Raw genomic sequence first — 23,670 nt, 5'->3', positions numbered from 1 at the left:
ACCAGGGGCATCCCCCGCGTTGCAGGGGGGGTGCGGAGGGCCGGCTGCCCACCCCCGGCGCCCCGCGCAGGGGCGCAGCCCCCCCGTCCCGGCCGCGCCCCCCCGGGCGTGCGCGGAGCGGTGCGCGCAGATAGCGGCGGGAGCGCAGGGTGCGCGCCGCGGGGAGCGAACAGCAGATTGCGGGCAGCCAATGGCGAGGGCAGGCCGAGGTGGCACCAAATTTCCCTCAGCCAATTGGCTGGCGAGGCGGAGGGGAAAAAAAAAAATACAGAAAAAAAAAAAAGAAAAAAAGCAGCCAGGCATCATGAGAGAGCCTGGCCCTCGCCATCCTCCTCTTCCTCAGCATCCTTCCTCCCGCCCCCCAGCCCGCCCCGCCTCCCCTCCCGGGTACGCCGAGAGCCGGGCCCCCGCCGCGACTCGCCGCCCTCCGTGCTGACCCCGCGCATCCCGACTGCGGGCAGGGGGTCACCGGGAGGCCGGGGCGCAGAAAGTCCGGCCCCGCCAGCCGCCGAGCGAGCAACCCCGCTTAAAAACCTCCGCGCCCGCCTCCCCGGGCCGCACAGCTCGCCGGGCGAGGGGCCGATAAGAACCAGCCTCCCCGCGCCGCCACCGCCGGGGACTTGCGCGCCCGCATACCGCCGCCGAGGAGCAGAGACAGGGCCGCCCCATGCCTGCGCACTTGCTGCAGGAGGAGGTAAGCGGGGGGCTGCCGGCGGGCCGGGGGGTGTGAGTGCTTTGTCTTCCCCTCGCCCCATCCTCCATCTCTGCGGCTCCGGCAGCGCAGCGCTGCTGCTCTCTTGGGAAAAAAGGGTCTGGGCATCCACGCGTGACCATGCACACACGTACGCACATATATGTGTGTGCGTATGCCTTCTCTGTGCCGCATCTCAGCCATCAGGCAAGTCATTCACTGCTAACTTAAGACATCACCCAAGCCCCAGGGGGGACCATAATTGAAGTGGGGATCTCCGCTGCTGCGATTATCTCCGCAGAGCCTATGCCCTCGGATAGACTGAGCATGAAATACAGCTTCCTCTTAAAAATATCCATCTAAGCATGCTGGTAACGGCTGTTCAGGAAGGTCGTCTGTGCCGAAAAGTCATGGGGTTTTTGGTAATGTTCAGACTGTGATTTTTTAGGGTTTTTGTTTTGTTTTGGGTTTTTTTGTGTTTTGTTGTTGTTTTTCTTTGTGTGTTTTTTGTGTGAGTGTGTGTTTGTTGTTTTTGTTTTTGTTTTTAAATAAGAAAGGGCTTTCACTTACAGCGTTTTTAAGGCAAATGTTGCAGCAGGGAGTGTCTCTAGGACAGACACAAGGTGAAAGTGGCCAGCTGCCCAGATTAAATGAATGACTGTGTCTGCATTGCCTGAGCCAAGCAAACATACAATAGGGAGACTGCCCATTTTTGGCATAAGAAGGTCTGAATAACAACCTGTAGAGATTTTATTTTTGTGCCTTCTGGCAGCCACCCTTTGCCCAAGGGGAGGCAGAGGCTTGATTCTGGTATTCATGCTCTCACCTTGTCATACTTCCCAGTTCTACCTATGCTGAGGAGTAAAGGTAAATCACAGCCCTGCTCTCTTGCCTGTTGCCAGCATGTGGGGTCTCCCCTGGTCCTTTGTGCAGGTGCTCTGACCTTCCAAGCATGCTGTGATGTAAAGAACTTTACTCCTCTCCTCACCTGGAACAGATGCCAAGGACAGTGTGCTTAGACCACATTTCATGGTCTTGACATGTATTTTGGGGCATATCCTGGAGGCTGGAAAGAAACTTGTCCCTGGCTCATGTTGGGCATATTCAAATATACTTGACTCAAGATCGAGTGCCCTGGGGCCCCTAGGCTGAACCCAGCACGGGAGCCTTTGAGCTGCAGTTGGTTGTATAAGCTGGATGCATGCCAGGATCACCTATGGCATGTTCAATGCTGGTAGAGTGGTGGGGGTGGTGAGGGGGGACACATCTGTTCTGCAGATGAGAGCTGCAAAGTCATTCAGAAATGATGGAGAGCTCATGAAAATGATTTAGTTGGCTTCCTCCTCAGCTCTAGACCTCATATCAATCCCCACCCCATTTTTCTGAGTAGGAGCCACAGGAGCCACTATGGCCATGAGGGGGTAAAAATTGTCCTCCTTTCCTCCTCATTTCCCTGGTCTCCAGCTAAATAACTGCCCACTCTCCCTCCCTCTTCCCCCCATGCTCTCCTCACCAAGTCTGCAATGGTGGAGCTGACTTTCACAGCTGATTTAAAGCCCTTTTGATTTAAGGTTAGTTTACATGTTAGAAATGACCAGTTTGATTTTATCAGTGTAATTCCAGCAGCATAGGTATGCTGGTAAAATTCCCCATGCAGCTACTACAAGTCTGGAAGAAGAGGTTTTTTTCGTCTCTGCTGTTTCCTTTGTGGTCTCCCTCCTCCTCCTGTGCCCCTGTGCAACTTTGACAGTGACATAAGCTATCATGGAGGAGAAAAATGCAGCTCCAACCCCACATTCTTACTCTGGAAGCAGCATGTCCATATGGGGAGTGCTACCCGTCTAATTATACCACCAGATCTCTGTTGGGAATTTTTCCTGCATAGACAAGTCTTAGGTCTTTTTGGTAGATTGTCTTCCAGCCAAGGAAGAAAATTTTGCCTTCCTGACAAAATGCCAGATCAGAATATCTTGACACTCTGGAATGGCAGGACTTTTCCTTGCCTAATCTCTGCATTAAAAGACATTTCTCATGGCTCTTCTTTTGGGGGACTTGCTTCTAAATTCTCCAGCAGCTCAGAGTATCGTTAATTAGGAAAGCAGGCAGAGACAGCTCATAGCTGGGGTGCAGAGGAGCCTATAGCCGGTCCCGAGCTCAGCAGCTGCCTGGGTTCAGTGAAAGCAGCAGGATGCTTCATGTTCAGTTTTTTTCCTTTCTAACCTTTGATTCCAGAAGGAAAAACTTAGATGGCTCCCTCTGTAGAGATCATTTTATTTCCCAAACCATGGGGAATCTGTCAGCTTTGCCAGCTCCTCCCCGTAGGAAGGTATGTCTGTAACTCTCTAGTTTCTACCCTTGGGAAAGGGAGGAGTTGGGGTGGCCACGTAAGCTGCTTGGACTGATTTTAATGCCTCCCTCAGGAAAATTAGGCCATGGCAGGACGATGGTCTTTTATGAATCCCGGGTACCTGGGTGGGAATCTGGTGTTAATTCAAGAGAGATTTCTAGTGGGGAAGGAGCTTTCCTGGCTTGGCCATGCTTCCTCCCATGGTCCCGGCTCTGCCATTCCTGCTGCTGACCGTTAGTGCCTCTTTGCAGATGGGGGCAGTGGTGGGGACAGCGGAGGGACGTGTCCTTTGGGCAGGTTCCCGACCAGCGAGGGGATGGGGGCAGCATGCCCTGCCACCACTCACATCCCACGTGCTGGGCACCCCCGTGTCGAGCCCAGTTGGGCACTTGGGCTTGGGCCCGACAAAGGGTTGTGAGCACCAGCAAGCACGTGGCTGTCATGATGGAGATGGAAATCGGTGATTCAGGGTTCAGTGACCTGTCTCATTAGGGTCAGTTCTGCCTGCTCCTTTCGTCATGCATGCCTGATGGGGCAGGCTGTCACTCAGCCAGGACAAACAAGCGTGTGCAGAGGGAATGTTGTGTCACAGTTACAGGAGGGAGCCACGCTGAGACAACCTGCAGCTTAATACTTCCTCTACTTGCTGGTGGCCTCAGCTTAGAGGATTGTCTTCCCGTGCCTCAGTTTACCTGTAAGTGGAAAGAGGAGAGGGATAAGAGGCTTAGCAGCAGCCATGAGATAGGATGTCTAACTGGAAGCACACCACTTAACTGCTTCCATCTGCTGATCTCCAAGTGTATTGGTCTTGCCATGTCCCAGCCTGGAAGATGAGGCAGGGGGAGTTGAAGCACCCCAGAGGAATCCCCCTATGGATCTTCCTGATGTTCCTCCAGTGATCCCTAGTGGGGTGACACAAAGAGCCAGGATATCAGGAGCAGCACAATTATTTATTATAAAACTGAGTTTCAGACTGTATTTCTCTCCCACCTCTTTGTTCATTCACAGGATTTCCTTTATTGTTGTCTGCTTATGCACAAGCCCAGACTACAAGCCCACCTAAAAACGCCTACTAATAAAACTGAAAGAAAAAGAAAATCCTTGCAGCTTGCAAATGATATCACCAAAGCCACCAGTGGAAAAAAAGAGTGTTTTCCAAGTCTTAACTTTGTGCATCCTGTCCACCATTCACCCCCTCTCCCCAGAAAGATCAGGCCCTCTCCATTCCAGGCTATGACTCCATGGGGCCAGAACAGGCTCTTCTTGGTGCCAAGGGCTCAGCCTGCCAGGGAAACTGCAGGCTGCAGGTCTTGGTACTGCCAGCCTAACTGTTTGTGTTTCAATTCCCTGCATTGGTAACCACCAACTTCTTGTTTTGTTTTCCCTTTTTCTTTTCTTGAAAATATTCATTGCTGCCTCTCCAAGGAGTTCTCCTCCACTTCCAGCACCACCATGGTTGGCACCGTCACCTCCCGGGTGACCAGGAATGGGGATGCCGTCATGGAGAAGGACTTACCCAATCACGAGGACTTGGCAGGAGACCGGGGCATGATAGACGATATCTTTGATGAGACCTACCAGGAGAAGGAGGGCCCCAAGCCCCCCATGCGATACGTCTGGAGGAATATCATCCTCATGAGCCTGCTGCATCTAGGGGCCCTGTTCGGGTTGACGCTGATACCTTCTGCAAAGATCCAGACGTTGGCATGGGGTAAGCACTTTTTTCCACTTGTTTCCTGGCATCTGCAAACCCATTTGTTGGGTGATACTCTTTTTCCTCCAGGCCCACCAGGAGAAAGAAGGAAGTGAAGGTCTTCTGTTAGAAGAAGCCACTCGGCCAGCTTCATAGCAAGCTGTGGGAGGTCTTGGTAGTATGAGGGAAGGATTTGGCAGGGGACTGCTTGGCTGCCTGAAAAGGAAACTTGATTCACAGGCATTAGGCTTGGAAGTAGCCCACATCTGAATGTGCAGCCACTTCAGGGATGAAGCACAGAAAATGTTTGATGGAGTACTGTGGCAGGCCCAGAAAGTCAGGAAGAAGGAGCACTTGAAGGGGTGGCTGGGGAGGCAAGGTACAGGGCCTGACTTTTCTGCCCAAAGAGAAGAAACATTCCTATCCTTAACAATTCTGCAGAGCCTCCATGTGTGTGTGAAGGGAAAGAGACAAAATTCAGTTGTGCTGAAGATAAGAGTCAAGAGTTAAGTCTGAAGCTCAGGTCTTTCATCATTCTTACAAAAGCACAGATTAGCCCCCATCATCCCGGAACTAAGCCTGACAACTTTCAAAAAATAAATAAGCGTCTCTCCAGGCAGCAAATTCCAATGAAAAGCACAACCCAGCAGAAGGTAGCTAGGCGAAGGTCCCCTTTCTCAGAGACCTTGCCCTGGGTAGGAACCAAACTTCTCCTTTGACTGCTCGAAAGAGAGCTGGGCGCGGGGCCCAGGCTGCAGGGGAGCCTCGCTTTCCAGGAGCATTGTGTGAGCTCCTGGAAGAGTCAAGAAGCCAAATGGCTCCCAGTGGGGAGGTGGAGAGATTGCATCCAGCTCCTGCCTTCCTGTGAAACAGAGCATCCTGCAACAGTAAGCGTCAGAAAGTCTAATTGAGACCTGCTGGCATGGCTTTTGGTTTCAGCAGTGCTCCTGTGAAGTGCTTATCTGGGATCAGGGTCCTGGCCAGCCCAGCTGTGGACAGGCCTTGGGGATATCCACCTGGTCTGTCACACTCTCAAAGTCTGTTCCCCCAATGGCTGTGAGCAACAAGGATCACAGCTGGACTGGGAAAGAGATGATTCATTCCCCAGGTGACCAGACTGGCTCTTTCCCTCCTGGATCACCTCAGCTTCTCACAAGCAGAGGCCTGAGGGATAAGCATCACTGGAGGCCACTGGACTCGTTCAGAGCCCGGCTACAGCATCTGCAAAAGCGGAGGCACCAATGTGTTCCCTGTGCAGCCAGTGTGGCCTTTCAAGGGGCTGATACGAATGATTTGCTGGGCCTTTCCCTTGTGAAAAACTAACAGGCTGCACTCTTCCCAGGGTGGAAGGGCTGGGCAGAACATGCAGCCTCAGCATGACCTTGAAGGGGCATTTCAGGGCTCTCGGTCCTGCTCTGTGAGTCTCATCCCTGGGCTGTCAGCTGTCAGCTCAGCAGAAGCTGCTGCCTTCTCTCACTCACTTTGCTGAGAGCCTGTGTCCTCCAACCCCAGCCAAATATCCTCAGGGCACTGGGGCAAGGAGGAGGGAAAAGGTGAGTCGGATTTACTGTTTTCATTTCAAGCTGCTGAGATGCACTGTGATTTACAAATCCATCCAACCCTTCTCCCTTGAGCTTCCCTGCAGTACTTGAGTGAGCTCAAGCATCTTGATCCAGAAGGTTAATGCTGCTTTGCATTCTGCTAACCCCCACGTTACCCTAAAATGGTCTCTGAGGCAATGTTTTTGCAACCACATGCCTGAGATGTCTGTATGGCATCCCATGGCATTTCGTGGGAATCTGCCTTGCTCTTCACCTGATGCGAGCCCCTCCTGCTCCCCTCCCTCAGTCAGCTCTGATGCTGAAGTGCCAAGTTGCTCTCCTGCCACAGTGAGGCACTGTGAAATTCCTCGGTGGCTTCTGCAGTGACAGATTCTCTGGGAATGGGAAAAGGACAGGGAGTTTTGGGGAACTGCACTGTCTTGGACTGGCTGAAGTTCCATCCTGCCTTACCAAAGCTGGAGTAGCTCCACAGAGCTCCCTGTCCTGCATCCCTGGCACTTGGTTTGAGAAGGGACCACCCTTCCCTGCACCCTGCAGGCAAGTCAGAGCTTTCTCCTATGGTCCATTCTCCACCAGCACTAACTGGAACTGGCATAGTCTGATCCTCCACAGGCCTGGCTTCTCAAAAAAGCTCCTTGCTCCTTGCATTGCCCTTTTCTCAGCTCATACTTTTCTTTAGCACATACAAGGCAACTGTGGCTGCCATCTCAGTGATGTGCTGTCATGTTCCCAGCACCCTCTGGTAGCAAGGAGAGGACTACAGTTCCCATTTTACGCACAAGGGCAAAGCAGCAGAGACTTAGTTTGCTCCCAGCAATACAACATGGGCTCATGGCAGAGCAGCTCTGCTAGTGGGGTTTTTGCTTGTTTCTTTGTTTGTTTTTCAGATCGTTCCTTCTTTAGGCTGTGTATATAAAATATAAAATTAACATGGCCCCAGATGTTCTCTGCTGTGACACTACAGGCAGCTGTGGTGCCTCATAGCTGATCTGCCTTCTGTATTTTATTATAAGGAGCAAACCGCTGCTTACACCCTCTTCATCCAGGCCACCATCTCCTTGATGTTCCTGCCCCTCTGAAACCAGTTATATTGGTGACTGTGTCCTCTTTTGTTTTCATTTCTCTGTGTGCTAATTCCTCTTTGTCTCTCAAGCTCTCCAGCCCTGCCTTCATCATTGTTTGCTGTTCTGCACTGCTGTGTGCATTGTATCCCCTGATCTCTTTCTGGTACAGAGCTTCCCAGAACGAGCTGGGGTTGTTGATCAGGTGAGAGCTCACCATAAAAAGAGCTCTCCAAGCCCTTCCAGCACTATGGCTTTCCACCCAGCTCCCCTTTTATTTGCTGTCTTCTCCACTGTACTTGATAAAGTCTTGCACGGCCTTTTCAGGGATCAAGGGCAGATTTCAAGCCATTTGCCAAACACCGTGGAGACTGCATCTGGAAGGGCAGGATGCAAAGGTGATTGGCAGTTTCTTCTTTAGCTGCTCTGAGCCTCCCTGGAAACATGATTTTCAGGTTGTCTTCTGGCCCTCAGGTGCAGCAGACCAATTATATTTGTGTTAACCTCTGTTGCCCTGGCCAGCAATGTCTATAGAACAGTGACAGTTCCTTCTGATGTGGTGCTCTGACAGTGCAGTGCCAGCAGTGGCAGCAACAGGGGTTAATACATTTTTTTTTTGTTGCTGCTTTGGACCAAGGAGAATCTTGCTGGATAATTTAGGCAATTTTGACAGCCTGAAAATCTCAGCCAGTACTACCCCCAGGGATGTGTCCAGCAAAATGTTTACACATGGTTTTTGTCACTTGCCCATCAAGACTACTGTTGTCAACACTTCACCACTTAGTGTCCTCTCCAGGCTTAACTAGCAGGTGGTGTGCTTCTCTGAGCGTGGAGGGAAGTTCTGATTTTGCCAGATAGGGAAGTTAGGTTTTAGCAACAGTAGCTCCTATTGTTCCTCCTAAACATTGTCCCACATACAGAGCCCACACACATTTTCTTGCTCTTGGTATCTTTCTCCTGAGAGTAGCATGACCCACCTGGCTAGCAGGGCTGAGAGGCAAGGAGAGAACAGTCTAAAGCTGTAGTTTTCCCTTGCACTGAGCAGAAGTCCAAGGAAACTTGCTGGAGCAGGGACACCTCTTCATGTAAACATCTTTGGTGTTGACTGCAGGTAACAATGCCTTTAGCACATTCCTGGCTTCCCATCATAACGTGAGGTCTGAATCAGGGCCCTGAAAACATAAAGACTAGCGAGTCATATAGACATGACTGAATCCAGAATGTTTTGGGTTTAATTTTTGGAGCACTGAGTGCATGCATCACATGCTGGTGGTCATGATTCATTGTATTCCAGTTGAATGGGTCATTGGGAACATCACCTGTGAATTGACAATCTTTTGGACTTGGGTACTTCAAAGCATGGTGTGAAAAATGACTTTGAACCCTCAGCTGATAGTCCCTAAATCTTTCAGTCTGGGGCATCTTCACAAGGCACCTACGAAAACCTGTGGTACTTTATTTCACCTTCTCTATACCTTTCCAATTTCATTCTGAGTGGATGATCTTGGAAAAGCTTTTCTTCTCTTTTCCCCATGTGATGCTCCTTCCTTGGATATGCAGTGATCATCATTGTACCTGTTTGCAGTGATGAACTCACTGAATCATTAGGGTGGTGGATTTTTCTGTTTTCCACCAGGCTTTTCAATGTTATTGTCCATATCCTGTCACTGTCACAACATCTCTTAGGTATGTCTGATGGAGCTAATAGCCCCCAAGTAGTGTTTGGGTTTCTGTAGAGTTAGGTGCCATGTATGCATAGACTGAGAATCAGCTCCTTTCCCACAGAAAGATAAATTACAACTGCTGTATATGGGGAAGAGACAAGGCAGCACAGGTTTATAATTAGAGAGTTGTGTCCGTTTTACTGATCTGGGATGCAGCCCCAAGAGAAGTCAACGTAAGCTGCCGAAGTTAATGGGCTCTGGATGAGGATCGTGACTGTTTTGTGCAAGGGCACCCAAAAGCAGTGGTTATACTTCCAAATTTTTAACAAAAGCTACCCGAAAGCAAATACTGGGTTGCGTGGTTTCTGGGTCTGTCAGTGTTCCCGCCATGTCTCTTTTGTGATTCCTTGTGCTTGCTCATATGTCTTTGTTACTGGTGTCATCTTTTCCTGAGGCGTTGAGAATTGCTTGTATAAAAGAGATACAGATGAGATTCCTTTTTGCAAAGCTTAAATACCACAGTCCTCAGCCAGAGTCATCTTCGGGGAGGCCTCTACCAAAAAATTCCCAGTCGGCCTGTGAGGATTCACTAGAGAGGGAAGCCTGAACTCAGGCCCTGTACTCGCCTAACTTGGATTTTACTTTCTAGTGCCATTGAAGATCATGAAAGATTGCATAGTGCTTTTCTGTCCTCAGAGCACCATTAACTCATGCCTGCTTGCCCCACAGTGCAGAGCTGGGCTCTTAACCCAGCAAGTTGCCTCTACATCCTTGATCCAATATCCATGGCAACCTTCTCTGTATAGGTTGGAGGTTAAATGCAGACTCCTAGATGCTGCTCTCAGCTCTGCCATGAACTGCTTGTCACCCTTCGAAATCTATCTCAGCTACTGAGGTGTGTACCATGGGTGTGAAGTTGCCCAGAGCTGCTTATGTTGAAGGGAGAATGGTGGTACGTCACACCTCTTCTGCTAGTAGGAAGTGTCTGAAACATCCAGGAGTGGGGTTTGTTGTTCTTGCAGTGTCTGAGGCCAGAGAGGTTCTGCAAATCAGTTGTATGTTAGGTTCTTTTTCAAGGTTTGCTCTTCTGCATGAATCTGTGGGGATAGTGACTGGTTTAAAATGAGACTTAAAAATCTAGAACCAACGGGGAACTGGTCATGAGCTAGTTTATAAGTTTCAAGTCAGTATCGTGGGGTTGGATGAGACCTTCAAGCTGTCCAGCATAAGTACTTTTCTGTCAGTAAGGCCAAAGGGAGACCTTAAAAAAACACGTTGCTCCAGCATCCCTCCCTTCTCCCCTTCCTGGCTTGGCCAGATTTCTGCTTTGCTCAGCTCCATTGTCTCTTGCAAAGGCTGGATCCTGCTGCATTTGCATGCCTTTTCATCCCTCTTCATGCCCTATAAATCAGCTATGACCAGTGACCGCTTGGCTCCTCTGAGAGACTGCAGAGGTGCTGGGAGACACAAGGCAGAGGTGTGCTGGTCTGAGGCTTGGCAGCAGGTGGGGAAGCCAAGGGAAAAGTTGGGGATGGGAAGTCACAGTCAGATCAGCCGACAGGGAAGGTCACTGTCATACAGCAGGATGGGAGTGAGGAGGGCTCATGCAACTTTAGGGGTTTAGAGGAGGATGTTAAATCAGCAGAGGCCAGCTTTTAGTGGATAAGAAATTAGGTTTGGAATGTACAAAAACAAAAAGGAGGTGACAGGAGGAAGAGGGAGCAGGAGATAGTAGGAAATAAAGTGTGGGTTATTTGAATGAAAGAACAGGGCGACAATGCCTTGCATGTCTCAGGTCTCTGATTCCAGACAAGTGTCTGGCAGAGCATCTATTTTCTGGGTTCAGCATAAGGTTGATTAGAGCCATTTGTCTTGACTGAATGGTATTGTCAAGCATACCAGTGATTCCTATCTGCCGGAGTTCCTGACTCTTCCTTCCTACAGAAAGAGTTAATTTTCAGATCAAATTTTCTCCTTATCCTTAGCTTCTGAGTGTATTGCTGCTATGACCCTATCAGGGCTTTTTCTCCATTTTAGCTCTATAACCAGATGCTGGAACCCAGGTTAAATTCCAGAGGTCCCAGGAGGACATGTGCGAACACACAGACCAGGGCAGACCTGAACATATGATCCAGAGGGAAAGGGATGTGATTTTTTACTAACTATCAGAGGAGCAAGGAATTCCTTCTGACCTGTGTGGAGAGGGAATACATGAAGCAGCCTGGAAGCTCAACTGGGCCCAGCAGCATATGCCTCTGCCTTGGGCATGACTTGCAATGAATTGCTGGCATTGAAGTTTCCTTCTGTAAATGGTGCAGAGCAATAAAAAGGCAGGCCTTCCCCTGGAGCTGTATAAGCTGCTCACCCATGGGGAGCACAGACTGGGGCAACTTTGCTGCAGGCCAACTTGCTCTAACTGCTCCAACACTTTATGTTCTTCTCCAGGTGTCCTGTGTTTCGTGTTGAGTGCTCTGGGAATAACAGCTGGATCTCACCGCCTCTGGAGCCATCGGTCCTACAAAGCCACGCTGCCCCTTCGGATCTTCTTGACTATTGTAAACTCCATGGCCTTCCAGGTAAGCACCTCCTCAGTGTGCCACTGGTCCTCAGAAGGAAGTGCTCCCCTGAATCCCTGTCTCAGAGACCGGGCACAAGCTGATGGAGAAGTTCCTCTCTCCTACTGCCTCTTATTAGGAAACAACCAGCCCTTTCCATCTAACACTGTGATGCTAGAGTCCTTCTTCTTATCTTCACCTTGTCTCATCAGAGGGTGACTGAGACAAACTGGGTGAGGAGAGGACTGTTGGCAAGACCTGGGTAGGAAAGCTCTCCAAAGCAGGAATGTACCCTTCCCTCGAGGTGTGGTCTCCCTCTACTTGCTTCAGGTCCTGTGAAAGAGGCGTGGAAGTGCAGAGTGCTCTCCTGGCGTTCCAATTGCTTCACATTCCTCTTGCTGCATGGCTGATAAGGGGGGGGACACCTGCGCAGCCCAGGGAGCTAGGCTGTGGAACTTGTTGCTGCAGAAGGACCAAGAACTTGTTGAGATTATGCAGTTAGGGGGATGCTTCTCTGGTTCGGAAGAGTGATACTTAGGAATAACCCAGTTATAAGTCACACCATTGGCTACCAGAGGGTCATCCCAGGTCAGTGATGTTTCCAGGAGAGGAGGGCTGAGCCCATTCAGAGCAGCCCAGGTGATAAGCACCTCAGGGTATTGCCTAACCACTCATGAGAGCACTGCACAGTCCACAATGCAGACAAACCAGGAAGTCCTTAGGAATTGTGGAAAGTAGCAGAGATGTCCCTTTAGAAGTCACAGTGAAAACCCAGGTTAGCATGGCAAAAAATCCTGGCAGTCTCTCGGATTTGCTGCTGTGAGGCAGCTCTAATGGCACTCCATCCTTCAACTGTACTTGAAGGGACTTCATACAGGCTTGATCATGTGTAGGAGGTACCTTGGAGGGTGGCAAGGTGCAGCACTTACTGCTACAAGAAGGTGAACAGAAAAGTACCAGTGCTGTGCCCATAGGTAATTCTCCAGCTTAAGTATGGGGGAAGGGTAAAGCCCAAGTGGACCAGGTATTTTAGAGGCATTATCTTCTTCCCCCCCGCTCCCCCTCCCGGTGTAGCCATAGAGGACACTGACATGTAATCAGAACAGGATGGGGAGGGGCTTTTTCAGCATTGGAAAACTTTCAAAAACACCATTCACTTTCCTGTTGTCTGTTAGTACCAAACCAGAATCTTTCATGGGGAAGAGGCAGGACCAAGCTGCTGATTCCAGCTACTGGTCCAGCACTCAGCAAGGGAATGGGATGGTTTGCTGTGTGTTGGCTAGTCCCATACAATGACCATCTTTCACAGGGTTATAGGGCAGAGGGGGAAAGAATTTGCTGAGCTATTGTTGTAGGGGATAGTAATAGACAAAGATGAGAGACAGACAGATATTTCAGCTTCAATAGGAACTAATCCAAAGTTTTGCTGAAAATTCAGTACCATTCCCTATGGATGTATTTTTTTAATAGTTACTTTCAATGAGATCAAGAGAAGGTTTATTTTCAACTTATCTCATTCCTGTTAGTGGCAGCAGCTCTAAGATGAGACTGCTAACTTTTAAGGCCAGAGAAGACTATAGATTATCTTATGTGAGTCCTCCAGAAAATGCCTGTTTGTTGTTCAAAGACCTGTGGCTTGTGATTGCAGAGAATTTGAGAATTCTGCCCCTAGTTGTCTCTTCCACCTCCAAGACCAGGCAACTGCAGCACAGCAGAAGCTCTCCTGGTTATAGTCTGCAGCTGGAAAGGAGGCGTTCTCCTATGCTCCTATGCTCTGCTTGCTGGCCTCAGAAAGCCACGATTTTCAGTGTTGCAGTTAGAGGTGGTTCCAAAATAAGATCTGTAGAAAAGCTAAAGTTTGGGTCAAGATATTGACTTTTCATCTTTGAGACCCCTGATTTGTATTTGTGCACAGGGTGTGGGGGTTGGGATGGTACCACGCTCCAGCTGTGGTACGTGGTCTCTTTCCAAAACTGTGCCTCCTGCCTCCAACAAAAGGATTTCCAGGAGACAGAAAAAGTCTCTTCAGATGTGCAAACCAAAGCTGTCTGTCTGCCTTCAGACTGTGCTTTCTCATGTTACATGATGCTGTGTAGGGTCTGGAATGTGAAAAAGACTTTGGGTCACAGGTGAAACATTTCCCGTATGAGTAGTGGTTGTGTTTCTCTGTTTACTAGATAGAGAAGGCTGCTGGGCCACCCTCTTCTGAGAGAATGCTGAGTGACCAAGCTCTGGGTAACATCAGTGAGAGCTGGTGGTACAGGGAGGTGCTCAGGATTTGACTGGAAGGAAGGCAGCAGCTCCCAGTATTACTGAGAGTTGAATCTTGGCCCATGTCTGTCATTGCTTTATTGCATGGCCTGCAGGTAAATCACTTTATCTCAGTTGAAGGAGGAGTGGTTACAGCATTTGAGAGGGACTTGAGGAGTTGTGTCTCTGCTACAGGCTCCCTGTGTGGATAAGTCACTTGGTCTTTCCAGGCAAGAAATAGGGATGATTATGCCACTTCCCTGCCTTCAAAGTGTTTTGAGGAAAAGTCCTATGTACTTAGGATATTAAGGAGCCTCTTGTGTAACACAGGCAAGAGAGGCTTGCTTGGATCTCTGTTTCTTGTTTTCTAGGTTGGTGTAATACCTGGCTTTATCACATCGAAATCTTGGTATAAAGGAATAAGTGCAGGATCATTGAAATCTGCTCTTTAAACTAACCAAAACAATAATTTCTTAATACAAATGATGAAAGCTTTGACATTTTCCAAACTGCATTGATTTTGCATCTTAAACAGAACAGTTATGGGGCTGAAGTGGGATATTTTTGATAGCTGTCATTGAAATGGTGTGTTTATTCTATTTCTAAAGAGGGGCCTTTGTTTTAAGACTCTTTGATTTCCAAAGGAAAAAAAAATCACTAAAAAAACTCAGCCCCAAGTTAAACAAATGTGTCTGATTGGGCAATCCCAGGAAAAGCAAGGCAGGCTGACCCATGGAAAATGTCAGGGCGAAGGAAAGGGACAGATTGATCAATCCCAGCTGGCACCATGTAGGGATGGGGACAAGTGACCAACAAGAGCCTAGCATGTGAGGGAAAAGCACCACCTGACCAATGGGGGCTGGCTATTGCAGGGTGGGGGAACAGGCTGATAAATCAGAGCCTGTGATGCTGTAGAGGTTGTGCAAACCAAAGCCTAAAGTTAACCAAATTTAAAAAAAAAAAAAACAGAAAAGGTGGCTCACCAGCGAAGCAGATTTCAAAGAAAATTGAAGTGGTCAAGCAAGGAAGAGCCAGCCCCTCTTTTAAAAGCCAAAAACCCCAAACTTTAAAGAAAGATAAAATGATTGATATGAGTTCAGGTCAATGGGGTTTAGGAGTCTAAATGTTTTAGGCTCTTTTGTTAATTTGAGGGGAACATCTCCAGCCCTGTCCCTAAGTCTCCACTCCTGTTGCCTTGCAGAATGACATCTATGAGTGGGTCCGGGACCACCGTGTCCATCACAAGTTCTCTGAGACAGATGCAGACCCTCACAATGCCATGCGGGGCTTCTTCTTCTCCCACATCGGCTGGCTGCTGGTGCGCAAGCACCCGGATGTCATAGAGAAGGGCCAGAAGCTGGACCTGAGTGACATAAAGGCTGACAAAGTGGTGATGTTCCAGCGGAGGTGAGTGGTGGGGTCAGCCCCAGCACAGAACTGCATGGGATGGAGCAGGGACTCTGCAAATGGGCTGGGGACCCCAAGCACCTTTGATGGAACATGAGGGGATTGGGGATCTTGTGAAAAATGTGAGTCTTTGGTCTACTCAAGGCTTTGCTGTGGGATGAGCTGAAACAACTGAGTTGGGCCTCTCCTATAAGAAGTACTGAGAACCTAGTGCTACCTCCAGCCCTCCCACACCTCCTTCTTGCCTGCTTGCCCTGTAGCATGTTGCCACCAGCAGTCTGAGCTTCCCACCGCAAAGCACCTCCATGCCTGTCTGCCCACAGCCCAGCTGATGCTTTGGTTGGCCTGGAGCCCATCTGTGGGTGCCTCTGGACCATCCTTGGAGATGTTGTGGTGCACTTTACAGGCCATGCCTCTACTCCTCTCCCATTAGTCTCCTGGAAATAGTGTGGTGAAAGAGAAGTTGAAAATGGGGACATGAGAGAGGCTGTTACTGGGAAGGACAGGCTTGATTCACTGGTGCCTCTTGGATGGGGTATCTCTCAGCTGTCCGGAGCTATACTGGGACTGATCCCTACAGGAGGTGAGTCTGTCACCAGGGCTGCAGAGATGAGAGACTGAACCCATATAGTAACCACCATCACTTGGGAGCTCCCTAGTTTGGTCCCGGATGAATGAAGCAAGGTTTATGGTTTCCCTCCTTTCTGTGCCTGGATTTTTTCTTGTGGGTCATCAGAGTGGTTCAACTTCCTCTACTCCCATCCCTCTAGCGTGAGAGACACCACACGCTTATCTGTTTGATGGTGCAAGTATCCCTTGCTTACACTTGTTGGTGTAATGTATTGGTAGGCAGGGCCAAGTCTGCAAGGAGGAGTTGTAGCACTGGGCCAGTGCTAGGGAAGGGACCTTCTCTGCAAAGAATGGGATTGCCTTTATGGGGACCAACATAGCTGAGAAGCAAAATGGCAGATGAGGTCAAACACAGCAGCTGGTGTCCAGACTCATGGTGATGAGGACATCGCTTTGTGCACACATGAGACTGAGACAGGGAGGGCAGGAGTTGAGTCCAAATGATAAGACCCTGGAGATAAGTCTCCAGGAATGGCTTCTGTGCATCCAGGGCAAATGATACAGGGCTCAGGGGTGAGGTATTTCTGCATATGATTTCCCCTGTATAGCTGAGCATGAATCCTCCAAAGGGAGGACTGAACCAACTCTTCCTGTCCTGCCTCTGCCACTGAGCACTCTCCTCCTGGTCCCTTCCTTTCCAGATACTACAAGCCCTCGGTGGTGTTGCTGTGCTTCGTGATGCCCACTCTAGTGCCCTGGTACTTCTGGGATGAATCCATCGTCATCAGCTTCTTCATTCCAACCATCCTGCGCTACGCCTTAGGGCTCAATGCCACTTGGCTAGTGAACAGTGCTGCTCACATGTTTGGCAACCGGCCGTATGATCAGTACATCAACCCACGGGAGAACCCCCTAGTCAGCCTGGGGGCTCTAGGTATGTTCAGTATCTGTCTCTTTTGCTGTGGGTAGACTGTAGAGTGGGGACTGCCCCTTTGGGCTACAGCTGCTTCTAAGAATTTCTGTGAATCCAGGTGTCCCCATTTCCCCCCGCACCCTTCTCTTCCAGCTTTTGCATCTATGTAGGGGTGGCCAGTTGCAGGCTGGCCAGTGAGTACATAAGGGCAGTGGGGTTATCAGCTCCCACCAGCCTCTCTCCAGGCTGGAAAGGACTCAGCTACACTTAGCACCTCTTTATCTCAATAGCAATATTTTATTTACCCTGATCGAAGGTCTCTCTGCCCCATTCACCAGATTGAAAAATGTGTGCTGTGGTCTCTGCTTATCTGTCTTAGATTTGTCAACTTGAAAACCAGCAGATGCGAATTTGGACATGTTTGCAGGGCAGCTGGTAATTTTGGGGGTATTTGAGGATTAGACAAGCCAGATCAACTCATGTGTTTCCCTGAAATTTTGAGGACTCAGAAAAGTACATCCCAGGGTCAGCATTTGCCCTGATCTGTTCTCCCAAGCCCAAATCTTCAGCTGGTTTGCATCACTGTATGTCCCTGGGGCTGCACTGGTTTCCACCACTGAAGGATGTGCTCCTGGATTTTTGGTAGGGAGTGATTTGAACTGCAGAGACTCTGGGTTGGGAGCAGGAGTCCAGCCAATGTCACTGAAGCGGTGAGCACTGAAGCCAGCATTGACAATGTTCGGAGCAGAGGGTGGCTGACTGGGGTAGATTGCTTAGTGGAAGTCTGTCTGCATTACTCCCATCTGGAAACACCTTTTGTGTTTTGGCATTAGCACTGACAGTGTTGGAGTGTTGATTGGCCTGGCTTGTTGGGGACTTGCTGCAGGTCTAGCTGATAGCTCAGTACAAGAAGGTTTCTTGTGGTGACAGAGGAAAAGCCGTTAGGATTCCCCTGGTGTTTTGGTGCAGTCAGCGAGCCAGAGCCTTTCTCAGTTCCTTGCCACATGCTCGTTTTCCTCTAAAACACCATAGGTTCTCTATGACTGTCATTGCCTCATCTGCGCCAGCCTGGGCATGCTGGAGCATGCCCAAATGAGACAGGGTAGATTGTAGAGAGGTGAAATTGTGCTGAGTGGAGAAAGGAACCTGGATTTAATTCAGAGCCTGTTTCAGGAATGCAGTGCTTTGGGCCAAGAGAAAAGGGGGTCATCATCTATAGCTCTGCAATATCCTCTCCCTGGTCATGTTTTGCAGGAGAAGGCTTCCATAACTACCACCACACCTTCCCCTATGACTACTCCACAAGTGAGTTTGGCTGGCGCTTCAACTTAACCACAGCCTTCATTGACCTCATGTGCCTACTGGGGCTGGCCAGCGATCGCAAGAGGGTCTCCAAGGAGGTCATCCTGGCTCGGAAAATGCGGACTGGAGATGGAAGTCACAAGAGTGGCTGAGTTCCTGCTTCCCTTCACGCACACATCCACACCTCTCCTTCCTCCTTTTTTCTCCCTTCCCGACCCCTCCAAATACGCTGGACAAAGGTTTAATGTTCTGTTTACTAACTACTGAATAATGTTACCAGTTTGCTTAATTACTGATGAGTTTTAACCCCCCTTCCATGCTGTGTTTTATGTGATGATCTAGGACTCTGCCTTTATAACGCAAGGCCACCCTCTTCCCTTCTCTCCTTTTCTTTTCTATTCTTTCTCTCTGGCCCCTCTAGCCCATCTCCCACTTTACGTCCCCCCAGTCTCTCCCTAGCAGAGGAACTGATAGGAAGCAGCCCAGGGTGGCCCTTCACAGCCGGCTGTGTACCATGGAGTTAATGGAAGCCTGTACCAGCCAGCTGAAGAGTTGAGCCAAAGTCAGTGAGCCTCTCCCCACCACCTTCCCCCCAAAACTCCTTCCTCTGTCCCTCGTTCTTTCTCAAGGGCTGCTGACAGACGTAGCATGGCTGAATTGCTCTCCCTGGGAAAAGCAGCCCTGTCCCTTCCCTTGCCTCAGAAAGAGAGTTGTCTCTTTCCAAGGTGTCTCTTGGGAAGTGTTCTCTCCTCCTCCCCACTGCCACAGCCTCTCTGGCTGGGGAGATGAGAGCCCCCAGTGTCTCTCAGAGCCAGGCCTGCTGGAGGCCAGGAGGGTCTGGTGGCAGCAGCGGGCACTGGAGGGGCAGCCTTGGTGGCCATATTACCTCCTCCCTCTGGCATCACAGCTTCCCTCCCTGCACTGCCCTCCGTGCCTCACGCCACCAGGGACTGAAGGCGGAGCCTGGCTCTGAGCTCCACGGCCCCTTTGGAGAGCCACAGCGGCGAGGGGGACAGACAGAGGGGTGTGCTGCCAGTGCCGTGGGGCAGCACCAACCCAGACTGGTTTTGTTCACCAACAACGACAAGATTTTTGCTTGCAAATGTGACTTTTCCAAAATGGAAAGGGGGAAAAGGATGTAAACCAGAGCTCCACTGCTGAGTTAAGCTGCTTTACGTGCTGGAGGAACCGGCTCCCCTCTGGGTGGCAGGTGGATGTCCTGGTGTCTGTGCCTGTCCTGCAGATCCACATCCTGAGCTGAGCACAGGGGTGGGGCACAGGAGCACCTGTGGCATAGGGAGGGTGAGCGTGTCCACGGGAGTAGTCTCCCTCCACGTGGGCTCTGCTCGGTCAATTAACAAGTGCCTGAGAAAAACCAACACAGGGCCAAGTAGCACAGAGGTCTCAAGGGAGTCGAGAGCACCAATGCAAGGCACTGCTGCCAGCATGGGCCACCTCTGGTCTCTCCTGAGGGAGCGGGAAGGGAAGGAGAAAGCGGCTCCTCATTTGTCCCTTAGCCTGACTCGCAGCCCCCTCAGCAAGCAATCTCACCACCTCATTTCTTTGCCCACAAGGCAGGCAGCAAGGCGGCTGAGCCTGCAGAAAGGTCAGTTGTATCACCGAGCTGATGTGGGCATACAGCTGGAGGGTGTGCTGGGGGAAAAAGTCCTTGTGGGCGTTGTTTCCTGCAAGTTGCAGAGACCACAGCTTGAGTTCAGATAGTGGGTTAGATTCTGGGCATCATGGCCCTGAGCCCCTCACTGGGCTGCACTTGCTTTTTTTGTCCCCTCTTAACTCCACTTATTAGTATTAATTTTTATTATTATTATTAGTTGTAGCAATAGTATAATTTTTGTTGCTTAAATGCATCAAATTGAGCTGGAGGAAAGCACAGGAGGTGGCTGGAACGAGGTCATGTTGGAGTGGGGTTTGCAGCATCTCCCTTATTCAGGCAGGCCAGGGAGGGCAGAGGCAGAGCAGATGCTAGGTTCCTCACATCACCTTTGCCACATAGCAGCCAGGTAAGCTTCACAGGAGCAAGTCTCTGCAGCTTTGCTTTCTTCTCCTGCTGTGAAACTCACCAGAAGCCACGACAGCTCTGCGATGCTCTCCTTAACAAGAGCATGCTTGTTACTGGGAAAAGAAGTCCTCTCCCTTCCCTTCCCTGCCACTGCCACAGCCTTTTTACTGCTTAGCAATGGCATCCTCCAAGGCTTTGAGCCATTAGGAGCCATGTGGTCTCAAACCGAGAGGTACCACAGGGAGGAATGGAGCAGTGAACCCTGCAGCTCATGGTGTCAGGAGACAGCATCCTTTGTGCTGTGAGGCTCATGACTGCCTGGGGCAAAGGGGTTGTGGCTGGAATTGTATCCTACCATTAAAAAAGAAAAAGCCCTCAAAAACAACAACAAAAAAAACAAAACAAACAGTGTTAGCTCTGTAGTTTCAGGCTGACTTTGCTGCAGTCTAAACCCCTCTCAACTCATGGAAAGTCTCCAGAGGATAAATATGCTCCACCCAGTCATTGGAAAGGGGTGTGTGGTGGAGCAGAGCAGGTGAGAATTATTTCCTTGCTCCTGGTGCCATTTACATGTTGTGTGGCATACCCTACAGTATGGAAGCGTGCTGTGACATGTTGCAATAGTTCACATCCTCTCAGCAGAGAAGCAGGGTTTGACATCAAGGGTTCCTTTCAAATTTCAAGTGCTGATTTGGGTCCGGAATCTGGAATTAGGGTAGAAGATGAGGAGCGGTAACCAAACAGTCCTGGTGTTTGCCCAGTCGCTTTAAAGGTAGATTGGCAAATATCTCTGGGTGCCTTAAATCTTTCTTTAATATACATAGGAGTATTGACAGATACTGGCTGTTGTGGTTTTGGTTTTGTTTTGTTTTTCTGAATTATGAACATTTGAGGGGTTTCTTAATTATTTAATTGCCTACATTGAACTGTGGGTGCAGGTGATTTTGAATGTATTTGAGTTAGAATTTTTGTTAGATTAAGAAACAGATACAACACTTCAAGTAGAACTTTGTTTGAGATATATATATATATACACACAACTATAAATATATATATATATTTTTGGTGGCATGTTTGTATCCTGGACGCGTTGTCTGTATGTTTAGCTTAAATGAGTCTGAGAGACGTGGAAGCAGAGAAGGCAGCAGTGGGAACATGCGGCTAGAGTGAGCAGCTGTTCTCCGGGGACCCGTTCACAGCTCAGCTACTCGCTCACTGCGTGATTTGGGACAGTCACTTAAAAATTCTCTGTGCCTCAGTTTCTCCTATCCGTAGCAGGGGGCAACACCCTGCCCCCCAGGTGTGTGGCGAGGCTCGCTGCCGACCGGCCGAGCGCAGGGCAGGGACGCGTACGTACCACACGCACACTGCTGCCCGCAGAAGCACGGCCCGGTTTGTTTTCCAAAACTGTTCCCAGCGCCGCTGGTATTGTGAAGAGCAGATGTCCGAGTGTTGGGTGTTCAGAGAAGGATTGGAAAGTTGAATCTGCACATTGTCTAAGCTCTGTCACTGTTGAAATGTGAGTAGGATACTATTTTTCACAGCTTAGGGATATCTGCATAGTAGTATCTCTGTTTTGTGTACTGGAAAACAAAAAACCTTTTTGAAATAATTTCTACTAATATGGAAACAGACATCTGGTTGTGCTATCTGAAATTTTATTTGTTCATAATAAAAATGTTACTTTAAAACTTGTTGGACTGATGACATGGCAGGCTGGGGTTGGAGAAGGCTACACATTACCATTTCCCAAACCCTCCTCCCTTCCAGTAGAACCAGTGAAAAAAACCTCTGGCTCCTTAAGGGCCCTGAATGAGTGGATTATAATGCTTTCATAGTCGGGCGCAGCGCAGCCGGCACACCCGCCCAGGCTGCCCCTGCGCTGCGGGGTTACTGCAGGTTAATTCCAGCCGGGGCCTCTTGCCAGAGCCTTGCGGCTGGCGGATATACATGCAGCATAACACGTAATACCGGCAGCCCATCTCCACAGCACGGCACGGCTGCCACTGTGTCAGGCGGGTTCATTAAACTCAGGGAGGGGGAATTTCCATCCTGCAAGAGTGATCATCCCTGATCTCCCCACCCCTTTTACATCTGGCGGGAAGCGAAAGACGAAGGGGGAAATCCCCAGACCAAATCTCACTTTAATTGATGTTTGCTTCCCCACACCCCCACCCAACCGCTTTTTGAACAGCTGATGGTAGTGACGAATAAGGCCTCCTCTGCATGGCACCACTTTGCTCCATGAGGGAGCAGGCAGCGGGGATGGCTTTGTCTGCAGCAACTTCACCACCTGTAGCACCCTGGGACTGCTGAGCCAGCCCACAGTCACTGGCACGGCCAGCTCCTTGCAGCTGGCATGCTAAATTCCTCAGCAAAATTCGCCCACGCTTTGTTTTCCAGCTGCATCTTCTGCTGCCAGAAAGCCCTTTGGGTGGAAAAGCCAGAGGACTGCAAATCAGAGCATGGGAGCCTGTGCCTGCAGGAGGGAGGGAGGAAGAAGAGGGTAATTTGGGAGGAAAGTCTGGGCTCTTCCACAGTCACATTCTCCAACCTGCAGGTGCATGACCAGCCCAGGCAATGTGATGTGTGGCTGCCCTGCAGCTGTAGAAATGCTCTAGTCACAGAAGTCCATCCCTAGCAGTGACGGAGAGGTGCTGCTTCCGATAATCCGGTGTGCTTTTGATCCCAGCTATGCCAGCACAGCCCCTCCTCAAACAAGCGACACGAAGGCAAACCCTCAAACTTCCTGATTATTCAGCCAAGCCTAAAAATAAAGTTAATTATCCCTCTGTCTGGATTTCATGAGTGGAAATCAGATCTCAGCCTCTCCCTCTTTGTAAAAGCTATTATTAAATCCCCTGCCCAAAATATGTTTTCCTGTACTATCAAGCTCTTCAGCAGCACCAGCTCAGCATTTTGAGCTTGTTGTGTGGAATTGTTTTCTGCACAATCAATGCTTCTGGTTTCCTCTGTAATCCACGAATTAGGGTTGCAATCCCCATGTACCCCAACTTTGTTCCTCTGAAGATCTCCCACCTGCTAGGGAAGAGGAGGAAGGAGGAGGGTTAATACGCCTGCCAGCTCTGCTGGGAAGAGAGGACAGACAAACAAGTGCTTGCTTGTTCAGATCCAGCCAAGTGAGCTTAGGAAAGGCTGCGGCTGGCACTGCTGGCTGTCAGCACCGAGGTGGACGGTTTGCTGCATCTTCTTACCCAGGACACAACATGCAGGGGATGCCAGTGTGGTCTTTGGGGGGTGGGGGGAAAACAAGCCTCAGCTGCAACTCCCACTCCAAGGCTGGGATGCAGTGACCACAGCTGCGAGGAGCCCGGCATCGCCAGCCCAGGACCCTGGGAGCAGGACCAGGGGAGAGTGCTTTGGGGAGGGCAGCAGTCCCATTGGGAGCTGCCGAGCAGCACTGCTGGGTGCCAGCTCTGCACCGAGCCACAGGCTCCCACCGCAGCAAGAACCCAGCAGCTGCAGCTACGCCTCCGAAGCGAAGTACCCAGAAAGGCTGTGAGGACCTCCTGGGGGGCAGGGCGGGGAAAGCGGACAAGGTCCAGTGGAGTTATGCAGAGGAGATGGCACCACAGCAGCCGTGCGCGCCACATGGAGGAGTGGGCGGCATTTGC

The 23,670-nt window shown here is 50.1% G+C and overlaps 1 protein-coding gene across 1 annotated transcript; it reads left to right on the top strand.

Annotated features, from left to right (window-relative positions):
• The first annotated feature begins 243 nt into the window (after positions 1-243).
• Positions 244-21,729, top strand: SCD (stearoyl-CoA desaturase). The gene is made up of 6 exons (XM_082052307.1): positions 244-694; positions 4,464-4,749; positions 11,464-11,594; positions 15,025-15,230; positions 16,502-16,734; positions 17,968-21,729. Exons 1-6 carry the CDS (start codon positions 668-670, stop codon positions 18,165-18,167), a joined length of 1,083 nt encoding a protein of 360 aa, XP_081908433.1. The 5' UTR covers positions 244-667; the 3' UTR covers positions 18,168-21,729.
• Positions 21,730-23,670: the final 1,941 nt, after the last annotated feature.

The sequence above is a fragment of the Streptopelia decaocto genome (genome assembly GCF_964273445.1).
Source record: "Streptopelia decaocto genome assembly, chromosome: 5".
In the NCBI taxonomy this organism is placed as follows: Eukaryota; Metazoa; Chordata; class Aves; order Columbiformes; family Columbidae; genus Streptopelia; species Streptopelia decaocto.
The sequence above is the reverse complement of the archived record's forward strand: the minus strand, read 5'-3'. Positions and strand labels throughout refer to the sequence as shown.